The sequence below is a fragment of the Helianthus annuus genome, chromosome 8, assembly GCF_002127325.2.
Source record: "Helianthus annuus cultivar XRQ/B chromosome 8, HanXRQr2.0-SUNRISE, whole genome shotgun sequence".
NCBI lineage: Eukaryota > Viridiplantae > Streptophyta > Magnoliopsida > Asterales > Asteraceae > Helianthus > Helianthus annuus.
In genome coordinates, this window is record NC_035440.2 from 25,255,271 (window position 1) to 25,267,626 (window position 12,356).

General features: G+C 35.3%; 1 protein-coding gene across 2 annotated transcripts; it reads left to right on the forward strand.

Moving 5' to 3' along the window:
- Positions 1-2,087: 2,087 nt before the first annotated feature.
- On the forward strand, positions 2,088-11,605 carry LOC110872442 (amino acid transporter AVT1B). 2 transcript variants are annotated; one of them, XM_035976528.1, is made up of 14 exons: positions 2,088-2,227; positions 2,492-2,744; positions 2,985-3,265; positions 7,049-7,263; positions 7,746-7,769; positions 8,461-8,641; positions 8,721-8,943; positions 9,112-9,247; positions 9,831-9,850; positions 10,052-10,197; positions 10,544-10,587; positions 10,730-10,792; positions 11,066-11,168; positions 11,284-11,605. In XM_035976528.1, the coding sequence occupies exons 2-13, from the start codon at positions 2,524-2,526 to the stop codon at positions 11,156-11,158; spliced, it is 1,647 nt and encodes a 548-aa protein (XP_035832421.1). In that variant the 5' UTR covers positions 2,088-2,227; positions 2,492-2,523; the 3' UTR covers positions 11,159-11,168; positions 11,284-11,605. The 2 variants fall into 2 exon arrangements, with proteins under 2 accessions (XP_035832421.1, XP_021976931.1); XM_022121239.2 differs by having other exon boundaries at positions 2,092-2,227; positions 2,513-2,744.
- The last annotated feature ends 751 nt before the right edge of the window (positions 11,606-12,356 follow it).

Sequence of the window (12,356 nt, forward strand, 5' to 3'; positions counted from 1 at the left end):
AATTTTCTTTTTTTTATAAATAAACAAAGGAATACGATAATTTAATTTAAACGATAACAAAACAATATATTTGTATTATTTACCAATAATATTGCTTTTTTATAAATAATTTTCTTTATTTTTTTATAAATAAACAAAGGAATACACAATAAAAAAAAAATACAAAAATGGAGCTTTATATACGCTCCTTAGAGGTCCCTACGCAGCGTATGAGACAAAAATGACACAACTATTCTTGTATTTGGCTTCGTATAGCCTCAATAGAAGGGTATAAAAGACATTTTCAGACCTTTATATACGCTGCTTAGAGGTCAATACGCAGCGTATTTAAACTTTGTAAAAAAATATCCCTCAAACCTACCAAAATGACCCAAAAAATCTAATGGTTTATATACGCTGCGTATTGACCTATACGCAGCGTATATGACCCTTGTTTTCTGTGCAATGATTGGTTGTCAGGCACTGAGATCCGTGGTTTATCTACGCAGCGTATTGGTCAATACGCAGCGTAGAGGGTTAACCCTATACGACCAATACGCTGCGTAGATAAACCCTAATTTTGCTAGGGTTTGGTGTGCCAATAGGCACTTTAGTGTGCCAATAGGCACACCCTTAACTAATTATAAATGCAAGGGTTAAAGCTGGGGTCCGTGTCGATTTAAGAAAGCATGTGTAATCTGGTTAGGATCTATTCAAAGACAACATTATTGAGTTACATCAAAGACAAAAATTATTGAGTTACATCAACGTATAGAATAGATACATGAAGTGGTAATAATAGTTTAACTATTTGATCAAGTACAATTTTTTTCAACTCTATAATAAATTAATACGTGGCAAATAAGCAGTTGAATGCCGTCAAAAAAAGAGTAATTTTTTTTTTGAAAGGAGAATTTCATTAACCAACGCCACCCACCTCAAGACGAGGGGGCACGAAAACAAACAGACACCCAATTACATATTTACAAAAGAACGCCAATCTTCCCAACTAACTACACTACCTTTCGATCTAGAATTAAACCAAAAGAAACCAAGAGTTTTTATATCCCTCATAATCCCCTCCACTTTAATTTCTTTGTTGTTAAATTTATAATCATTCCTTGCCTTCCAAATGCACCAACACCCAATCCTGATGCAGTTGAATGTATGCAATGTATCAATTAATTTAGGGCTAAATGAATGGCATGTTGTTAAGATAAGATGATGACATCCAACTGCTTAATTAGGTCGGTTTTCAAAAACTAGATTAAATGCACACTCAACATGTTTAATTGGATTTGTGGTCCATTTAGCCGATTTATATGAAAATCTTGGGTCGAACAGACAAACCAAACTGACTAGACAGGGGAAATTTTCGCCAAAATGGTGGATCGACTTATGCAAATTTATTTGGTTTTCTACTTTCATTTTTTTGTTTATGGTTTTGTTTAATCCATAAACCAAAATGGATTTAAAAAACCGTAAATCAAATAAATAATTTGCATAAGTCCACCATTTTGGCAAAAGAATTCTGTGTCGGCTAGGCCGGAGCGGCTGGTTTTAGCGTTTTGGTTTGCCTTTTAGTTTCTTTTCCATAAACATTAGTTTGAATTAAAATTCATAATATGATAAATATGTTCTACCGGTATAATATGTGTATAAATGCATATTACAAAACTTAAAAGAAAACAATAAACGATTGGTTCGGTTTACACTACCAGTTCCAAGTTTCTGTTCGTCTACCGAATAGTTAAAACATAATTAAAACCATGAACTAAACAGTTAGCAAAACCGACTGGAGTTGCCACAGTTTAGACGGTTAGATGATTTAAGTGTTAATAAAAATCTACCTTTTATCCACGAAATCCACAATTTGGTATAAGCACATGGAAATTGAAGTTGAGAATTCTTGGACGAAATCCATGATTGAAGTGCATGGCCGTGGCAACATGTGGATATCCATTTTCATCATTAATCATCCATGACCACGAGTACCTCACTGCAGCTAATAGATTTAATCATTTGATTTAACCACTTAAATACGAAGTACCAATCATATAAAATTATGACGTGGCGAATCATGTGTGATTATCTAATATTTATTTTTTATTATGTTGAAGTCTATATATATTGTGTTTACTGAGCTGCAATATATATCAGCAACAGACAGACATTCTCCCTCTGTTCAATTCCACCTCTCATCCTATTCAGATCAATCACTACAACATTAAACAGAATTCACAAACAGGTACACATATCTTCGTGCATACATAGAGAATCCGCGTTTAAAACCAGGTTAAATTGCTTTGGCTGAAATCAGTCTGATATTTGTTACCAAAGTTTACAGTATTGTTGTAAGGGATACTGTAACCCTTTTACGTTTTACAACAACATATTAAATTTTTATTTAATTTTTGTATTAGTAAATTAAACACTTTGAAATTACTTTAGTTTATGACAATGTACCATCTTAATTTTAATCTAAAGTTTTGTGATGCTTATGGTTTTTAAAATTTGACGACGAGTCTTGAAGGTTGAGAGAGGATGGAAAATAAGGAATCTGACTACATCTTTCTTGTTGAGACCGAAAATGAAAATGATGACGGAGAAAAGAATTTTGACGGAGATGAAGATAAGGATTTTAATGGAGATGAAGATGAAGACAGTGGGAAGGATTGCGATGCTTCTTCAGTATATGGTGATAATGACCCTTACCCTCTTAGCAATCCTAATTCTTTGGACCCATCTTGGCTTAAAAGTTACAGGTATTACCCTCTCCCCTTGTGGCGTTATTAATTTGGTCCATAAATTTTGTTTTGTATTCTTTAGAATTATTAGAGGACATGATAAGCTATTATTTGAAACAGTTTGGTTTCCAAAAAAATTACTAGCTGTAGTAAAAATAAGTGTTTATTTAGGAGAGTTGCTAAGGAAACAAAAATGTTGCAATACTTATTTCTTCCCTAGATTTAATTTAATTAAATTTTCCTGGTATTATATTTTAGGGATTCAGTAGATCTTTATGGTGGTGTAGCATCTCCAAGTCTGAACTTTCTAGGATCTTCTGGCTTATCATTAGGTGGTTCGTTCCTTTCGTCATCACCTAAAAGGAGACGCTCTTCCAAAACAATCACGAGTTTGGACAGCCATCTTTTGCTACCCCAGGAGCATTGTAGTTCTGATCATTCACTTCATCATCAACGGGCGTCTTCCGCCAAAAGGTTGTCACATTATGAGAAATACCCTCAGACTGGACAGAGCTCATTCGGCCAAGCTGTGCTTAACGGTATGTGTCATGTTTTTCTAACTAATTTTACAAAGTTTATCTATTCTTCAACACATAACATGCTCCCTAGTAATGTCTTCAACAAGAAAATCTATGCTTTTTTTTTTTCGACAATAAAAATGGAATAACTGGAAAATGCTAAATTTGGGAAAAATCTTTGGTGATGCAATCAGACCTTAATTGTTGAAATTTGGGTCCAAAAATTGGATAAAACTACCTACGGCGTTTTCTACATGATCCGGCTCGTTGAGCCCTTTCCGTTCACTGTTTAAGCTATAAGGTGTGGTGATGGTCCTAATCACCATCACCACCCTCCACGTCATTGCCACATCACTCCATCCTCCACTACCATCCTCCATCACCACAACCTAATTGGGTGGTGATGATCCTCCCCATCCAATTCCTATGAAACTTTAGACTTTAGAGAATGTAGGATGTATCACTGTGGCCACACGTGGCTTAAGGAGGGGGGGGGGGGTCCACAGACACTACGTCCCATGTGGCCATGCCATACCCATCACCACCTTGCTCACACCGTATAGCCTTATGGGCTCTGTAACTCTACTCGTAGCCCAAGTTATGCTCTTTTTGTGTTGAGGCTTTTTCTGCCTCATTTTCCTAAATCTAGCTAATTCTACCCCATGTGCCATAGCTCTTTTTCTTTATGATGGAGATGGATTAAAGCCTTTGTACCTAATTTAAGACATATCCATTGTATTTCAAAGAAAATTATTTATTTGACTCAAACCTTGAGATTTTATTTGTCAATGAATATCCTTATGGTATGAAGAGTCTTGAAAAGTGTCAAATCATGAACACTTTCTCTCGTCTGTTCTTAGGCCATGTGTAGTCACAAGGGAAGGTGTGTAGTGGTAACACCATACCTATTATTACTCTTTTTTTTTTCATCTAGTCTCTAAATATATAAAATTTAAAAACAAAAAAAAAACATTTCATTAAATTAAAAACATTACAATAATTAAAAAAACATTACAATAAAATATATTTGATACTACGTCTTCATCGTCGTTGTCGCCTTCTTGTTCTTCGTAATCTCCGCCATCCAAACCTTTGTCTTCAAAGCCTCCAACTTCGAAATCCTCTTCTTCTTCTTCTTCGGATTCTTCTTCGTCGTCGCCATCTTGTCGAATGTGACGAATCGCCTAAGTATGCTCGACCAAATCCGCATTTAACGCGTTATGTAATTCCCTGGAACGCAATAGTTGACCGTTTAATTAGATTCTCTCCTCCATTGTTGCTTGCGACGATTCAACAACATCCTCCGGAAAATAGTTTTGGCATACAACTTTCCCCTCTTCTTCTAAAATCATATTATGCATTATGATACAAACATACATCACCATTCTAATTTTTTCTTTATTCCATATACGACAAGGATTTCTAATAAAATGTCATCGTTGTTGAGGGATCCCAAAACCCGTCTCGATGTCCTTTCACGAAGACTCTAGCAGCTTCTTAAAATGTTGTCGTTTTATATAAGAGTTTCAGAAAACGTTTTCACAATATTTGAATACTCTGGTATATACCATCGGCCAAATAGTATCCATGCGTGTAGTCATTCCCATTTGCATGGAACCCGACTTTCGGTATCGTACCCGAAATGTAATCCTCTAGCAATGGTGAAAACTCTTAAGTATCTATGTCGTTCACACACTCGACGATACCAAAGAAGGCCGACCAAACCTAAAGGCCGTATGACGCAACAACTTGTAAAACCAAAGTCGGCCCTTTCTGGTCACCGCGTGTGTGTTGACCTTGTCTTGCGCTTGGACAATTATACCAACATGAATGCCGACAGTCTAAGCTACCAATCATGCCGGGTATTCCATGTTTTTCTAAATGCACTTCGTATATTTGTTGAAGGTCGCTCCAAGTCAGGTTTCTCAAGTAACGTTTTCCATTGGTATATACCTAAAAATATAAAATTATATATAACCGTTATTTTTTAAGTTTATTATACTATAAAATAAAATTAAATTTATACAAGTAAAAAAATACCATAGCAGAAGTATTCTAGGGTATCGCGTGTGGTTTTCTTTACCATCTTCAATTACTCGTCGTTGACGTTGATATCGTAGGTGTTTCCGGCAAGTACACGTAAAGTGGATGTTACCTTTTGGATTGAGCTAAATCCTAGACATACTCTAGCGTCGGTTTTTTTGTTAAAGTAGTCATACTTACCTTACAAATCATCGTTAATGCGCATAAATAAACTTTTGCTCATCCGAAATCGGCACCTAAAAACATCATCACCATGAATCGGTGTAGGATCGAAGTAGTCTTTCATTAAACGTTCATGTTCGGCTAAACGGTCACGCACTACATACTCCCTCCTCAAGATCGGGCGCGGAGGAGGACAGTTTGAATCACGAGGGCACATGCATTAGTAACCGCTTCCTCCTCCTTCACGATTTCGTTGTAGGAAAAAAATCTTTGGTAGAGATCGATGAATCGTTCATCTTCAGATGTAGACATTGCAAAAGAGAAATTTTTTAAAATTGTAGGATGGATTTTGTATGTGGTATGTTAGTTTAAATTGAGAAGGAGTATTTGTATATATATATATATATATATATATATATTGAAAATTATTTTTTTATTACTTATGACCGTTCAACAGTCAATTTTTTTTTAAAAACCAACTTTTTTCCCGTTATAATTTTCGGTTGAAGTGGAGGAGGAAGGGGGCATAGCGCCCTTAGGGATGGTATAGCAGGGCGCCATATGGCGTTTTAAGGTTGTTGGGGGGGGGGGGGGGGCTATATACAGCCCCACACTACAGATGGACTTAGTGTGGCTAATTCCGATTTAAATGTTTTGTTGTTTGTCAATCTCTTCAACTTGGAACTACTTCTAAGGTTAAATTGACATGGTTATTGGTTTTAGAAAGCGGGTCACACGCATTTTGGTCTTGAAAGTCGAGGCATGAGGTGAGAGCTTCACGCATGGCGTTGCTCTATGTACAACCAATAGTTGCATCTCTCTTTTCATATTAGCCTTTTAATCAATTAAACCATTTGTTATCTCTTGGTCATTTATGTATATTAGCCTATCCAGACCCTACATTTGACGAAATTGATCCCACATGTACATGAGCGCTGCCTCAGGCCCTAAGGAGTTTTTGCAGTTGCTAAGCAGGCGCGTTCTAAGGCACGGTTTTTAAAACCAATGTACTTTGAAATGAATACCTTTTATGTGGTTTCTAACTGTATTAAATATATATTTGACATAAATCCAACTTTGATCTAGTTTCCACTTATTTTTATTCTAGAAGAGGGCATCGACATGATTATACACTATTCAACTCTTGGCATCATATGTGACACCAGTGTACAGTTTGACACCAGTGCTGGCTTCTGCTTAATGATGTTTAAAACATGATGAATGTACGCACATCGTAAGGTGCTTTACTTAATGAAACACCCAAAGCCTAAGTGATAATCTTATCCATTAAACTCCAAATCAACATAAAACCATGGTGAAAGTTATTAATACTCACAAAAGGCATAAATGTGCTTAAACTTCTTACCTTCTATCCATGTGGGACAGTTTGTCACGCTTGAAAATTTCATCTTATTTCAATATGATCTAATAGAATGACATTATAAATATTTGATGGAAGAGCTAAAATTATTTTATCTGGAAAATATATAAATACACCTTCAAGATATATCTACAACAATGTTGCATGATATGATGTAATTGTTGATTATATTTTACACCATTGTTGCATGATATGATGTGATTGGTGATTTCTTGTAGGGGTAAATCTTCTTTGTGGAGTAGCTCTTCTTTCCACTCCTTATGCAGTGAAACAAGGAGGGTGGGCGGGGTTGTCTATATTGTTTATCTTTTGTGTTCTTTCATTCTACACCGGCATCCTCCTTCGTTGCTGCTTGGATAGTCGGCCTGGTCTTCAAACTTACCCAGATATTGGCGAGGCTGCTTTTGGTATAATAGGACGTCTAGTCGTTTCTGTAAGTTTGACTATCTTTTTTTTTAACAACAATTCCTAGATTTTCTAGGATAAATGCACCACGACTTGAACTCTCCCAACCTCTTGATTGTGAATACACCACTCAACCACTAGGATGTCCCTAGGAACATAACACATTTTGTTCGTAATTAGGACAAACTATACTTGTGTAGTTGATTGGCGAAGAGCTGTTGGGAAGTTTGAATAACTACTTTTTTCCAGAGGATATAAAATGCTGACACTTTTTAGTCCCTTAAGCACTTTATTAGCGTTTGACAATTATAAAGAGTGACAAACCAGTAACATTCTTAATCTATCTGTATTTAAGTTAATACACTCTACAGATGTTGCAAACTAGATTAAAAGTTCATATGCAACATTTCCACAAAACTAGAGTTTGTGATATAGAAAAGATTAAATAGATAGCAGTTAACATTATGCCTGGGTTCTGATCAATATTTTTTTTTTCTCTTATTCTTGCAGATTACCTTTTACGTCGAGTTGTATGTAAGTATATCAGACAACTTATGTATTTTAGTGAAATCGTTCTCTGTGAAAGTTAAACTTTAATTTAAGGGAACTGCAGACCTTTTGAAATAATTAAAATATGATATATGAGCATGTCACTGTCATCTCAACTTATGTTCAGCAAATTTGCATAGCAACAGCCTAGTTTTGTTGTAGTCATACTTTTCTTTGTCTTTCGAAAGAACATATTTCTATGCAAGCCTCCACTTCACATAATTAAGGTGCATCTTTTATTGTTCGTTTGTTTTCTTATTAAGTGGGTGTTTGGGTTAGCTTATTTTGGAGCAACTTATAACTTATTGACTTATAAAAGTTAATAAGTTGTTTTTATAGTGTTTGGTTTAACTTATTTAAGTTGTTTTTGTGTGTGAAAAAGTTGTTTTTAGGTCATCTGTCGTATTAGTTTCAAATATAATTAAATGAATGGAACGCTACTATAACATGATTATTAGCCTTATTCGACATTCTACGCATATGCGAGAAGTTGGTAAAGAACTTAAACATCAAGTTTGGTTTTTGTTTTATAAAATGAAACAATTTGAGTGTGGGTTTAAACAAACTTTTCTCCATGATAAACCTTGTGCGAATTCATTTAAGCCCGCATGTTTTTGCATTGTTTAGGTCACTTGACTTTCATGTAACTAGATCATCCATGTTTCCCCCATTGCAGGCATCTTGCGTTGAATTTATAATCATGGAAAGTGATAACCTATCTTCTTTGTTTCCCTATGCACATTTAAGTCTTGGTGGATATCAACTAAGTTCACATTATTTGTTTGCACTTATAATCACTCTGATTGTGCTCCCTACAGTTTGGCTTCGTGATTTGAGTGTTCTCAGTTACATCTCCGGTTAGTGCAAAATTTTGTAAAAATGTCTTAATACTTTGTGAACTCCGTGTGTTAACTATGTTATGGTTTTTGTATCCAGCTGCCGGAGTTTTTGTAACGATTCTTTTGGTCATTTGCTTATTTTGGGTTGGATTAGTGGATTCCATTGGCTTTCACACTGAAAGTACTACAATATTGAACCTTTCCACTTTGCCCGTGTCTATTGGGCTTTATGGCTACTGTTATGCTGGACATGCTGTTCTTCCTAACATCTATATGTCCATGGAAAATAAGAGCCAATATCCTCTAGCCCTATTAGCTAGGTGAGAACACTTTTACAATCAAAACCATCCCATACTTAGCTAACTAGAAGCTTATTTTCTCAAAAAATAGGATGAATTAATGTGTCGTATTCAGTCCATATTTTTATATTTGAAAATTATTTATGTAATTTCTGTAGTTATATAACTTGGGATTTTTTTTCCTTAAAGCTTTACGATATGTACTATTCTGTATGCTGGAGCTGCCATATTGGGATACATGATGTTCGGGGAATCAATTGAATCACAATTCACTCTCAATCTGCCTACAAATTTGGTTGCCTCCAAAATTGCTGTATGGGCTACGGTATGTTAACTAAAATAAAAAGAAAATCAACAAAACAACTGTCTTGACTATTGAGTTTGACAAAACAACCTTGACCTTTAAATTTTCTAATCAACTAATGATTGATAAGTGTCCATTGGCGCACAACTATCAGTTTGGCGCAATAGATTTCAATTTTGGCACATCAGATCCGTTTTCCCGCACCAGATGGAAATCTGTTGTGCAGGTCAAAAATCGTTGCAAAAAACAACATGGTGTGCCATGTGGAAGCTTCTGGGTGGCTGAATCAAATTCTTAACCAACTAGAAACAAGAAAAGTCATATAATATTTGTTGTAAAGGAAAAAATGTTAAGACTGTTTTGTCAAACTAATCTATCAAAATTGTCATTTTAGTGATTTTCCATAAAATAAATACATTTTATTTGCAAGATATTCAAACTTATTAAAACGAGTATAAAATTGTGATTATCGAACACCTTTTTCTAAACCTCACTTGGACTAGAGGTATTTTCAGTTTCATGTATATGTAATAGGTAGAGACTGTGGGTTGAGTTTGCTTCTGAAATTAGTTCGTACTAATTTCTGTGAATTTGTATTTTGTAGGTAATCAGTCCACTTACCAAATATCCTTATTTTATCGAAACCATTGTCAAGCCTCTTAATAATTTTCAGTTACTTATGAAACTACTTTTCTCTTTGTTAAAAATACTTCATCTCTATGTTGCACCGATCTAATGTGGGTTAGAAAAAACACTCTTAAAGCCATCGTGCGATTTAATTAGCTATTCAGTAAAGAACAATTGTATTCTCTTAACAAGTATAACATATGCGCTAACCATATCCCCGGTTGCTAAGAGTTTGGAGGAACTCATACCATCAAACAATCAAAAGTCTCACGCCTACTCCATATTGATTAGAACGGCGTTGGTGATCTCTACTTTATTCGTAGCCCTCGCGGTACCGTTCTTTGGTAAGCTCTCGCATACTGACATATACTTATAATAATTTCTCTATTGGTTCTTGTGTGTATTCTATGCTAAGTTAGTTTTGGTATTTTATCACTTGTAATGCATCATGAGTGGCAGTATTCACATCATCAAAGTGCTCTTAATATTGTGTGGCGCTTTCTTCTATGTAAGAACAATGGTTTATTTGCAATTAACAAAGAAATTGGGAGTGAATTTTCCAAGTTATATATTGACCACGAATATGGAGAGTGTTGGTTATGTAATCAAATTTTACCATCATAAATCCACATGTTTTCATTAGTTTCCTTGTTGGAACACATATTGGTGATCTTTCTATTCTTTCTACAGGCCTGGTAATGTCGCTGATCGGATCTTTACTAACAATGCTAGTGGTAAGTTGTATTACATGTCGTGTCGAATGTTATAGTCACTGATTGGTGATCTTTCTATTCTTTCTGCAGACATAACTTTTCAATATGTTTTAGTATCTTCCACATTTGTTGATAAAGACTAATGCATCTTTTGTGGTTCCAGTCATTGATATTTCCCTGTGCTTGTTTTCTGCGTCTCCTGAGGGGCAACGTAACTCACTTTCAGGTATCACATATCACTCTCCTCAACTAATTTAACATGCTATCAAACCGAATGTAAACGGAGAAGAATTGACCAAACAAATGTAGTTTTACGTGTAAGTTAATAACCAAGTTGAATTGTTAAGTCGCACATTGAGAAATAACATTTCGCAACCCGATAGTCGCAGAGGAATAATCTATTGGTACCAGAGTTCTATCCACACCCTGTGAAAGCATCATGGTGCGGAATATTATTACTTTGTCCTCTTACTCTTTCATTTACCTGTTTGGTTGTTAGGGGTCACTTTGCGTGTTAATCATAGCAATCGGCATCATCTCATTAGCGTTTGGCACCTACACCGCCCTGTCTGAAATCATTCAACTCCTATGATTACATTCAGGTACATGCTTATAATGAACTCTAGAACATTCTATTGCTATTTTTTTTCATAATTGGCAGTGAATTGAGTTACCTTCAAGAATATTTATTTAGTTGTTGTAAACTTTTTTTGCCAGTCTTCTGGATGTTCTTTAGGAAGGATCCTCTACTACAACCATGAACGAATGAATCTATCTTGGGGTTCGCTACATCATCGCAATAACAGCTACGTTTATTAAAATGAAGCTGGTCTATCAGATGTATCGATGTCGAACTTGTGCTTAGCTGATAATGTTGGGAGGTTAAGAGTGTGCTGTTTATCACTTCTCAACTTTCCATTACTAGCTTCTTCTTAGTTGTTTTTATGTTAATAAATGTGTGTTTGCCGTCCCTAAAGGTAAATATTTTTAAACAATATTTATTAAACCCACATCAACACAGTGAGCAATTTTCAGGCCATATCGAATGTAAAATTTCCATCAGTCACACAACAGTACATCACTGACTTAAGCATTAGTATATGTAACATTTTAAAGAATACTTTTGGAGCATATGAACATCTAAGATATTCACATAATCACATGTATGCTCGACTTCTAATATTTCAAAATAATTTTCGATGCTTAAGAACATCTTGAAAAGAGTATCTTAAACATCTACATAGGTGACTAAGAGCGTTAATGTAAATGAGATCTTGAATTGATGTATTTTTACGTGTGTAATGAATTAGATTATAATGTGTGACTGAGGCTTAAATACGGTAATTATCGAGGGAGAAATACTTTGTCCGCACCTACAAATTGGCAATTACAACCATATCTTACCACAGAAAAAAGGCGTACCCGATGCTTGGCTTAGCTCCCACATTCACGTAGGGAGGGGTCGGATCGCTTCGCTGTTTGATAAGTAGCCTTACCCTACATTTTGTGCAAGAGGTTGCTTCCCACAACTAGAACCCATGACCTGAAGGTCACAAAGCAGCAACCTCACCGGTTGATCCAAGGTCCACCCTCAAATCTTAAAAAAAGAAAAGATGGTTGCAAATTTTGCAATAGAAAGAACAAAGGAAACTAATTTAAGCGACAGTCACCAATCGCAAATCGACTCCAAAATTTACGCCTGCTTAAACTTAGTTACAAAAATGTCGTCGCAATGGTTGAAAAAGGGAAATAGTAATTTAAATCAAATTTAAATGCGGGTAGCAATTCTA

Excerpts from the sequence above, each read along its gene's own strand:
- LOC110872442 (XM_035976528.1), top strand. The coding sequence starts at position 2,524 with ATGGAAAATAAGGAATCTGACTACATCTTTCTTGTTGAGACCGAAAAT. Across the intron at positions 8,642-8,720 it reads TGTTCTCAGTTACATCTCCG|CTGCCGGAGTTTTTGTAACG; the intron begins GTTAGTGCAAAA and ends TTTTGTATCCAG. Across the intron at positions 10,793-11,065 it reads GCAACGTAACTCACTTTCAG|GGGTCACTTTGCGTGTTAAT; the intron begins GTATCACATATC and ends TTTGGTTGTTAG.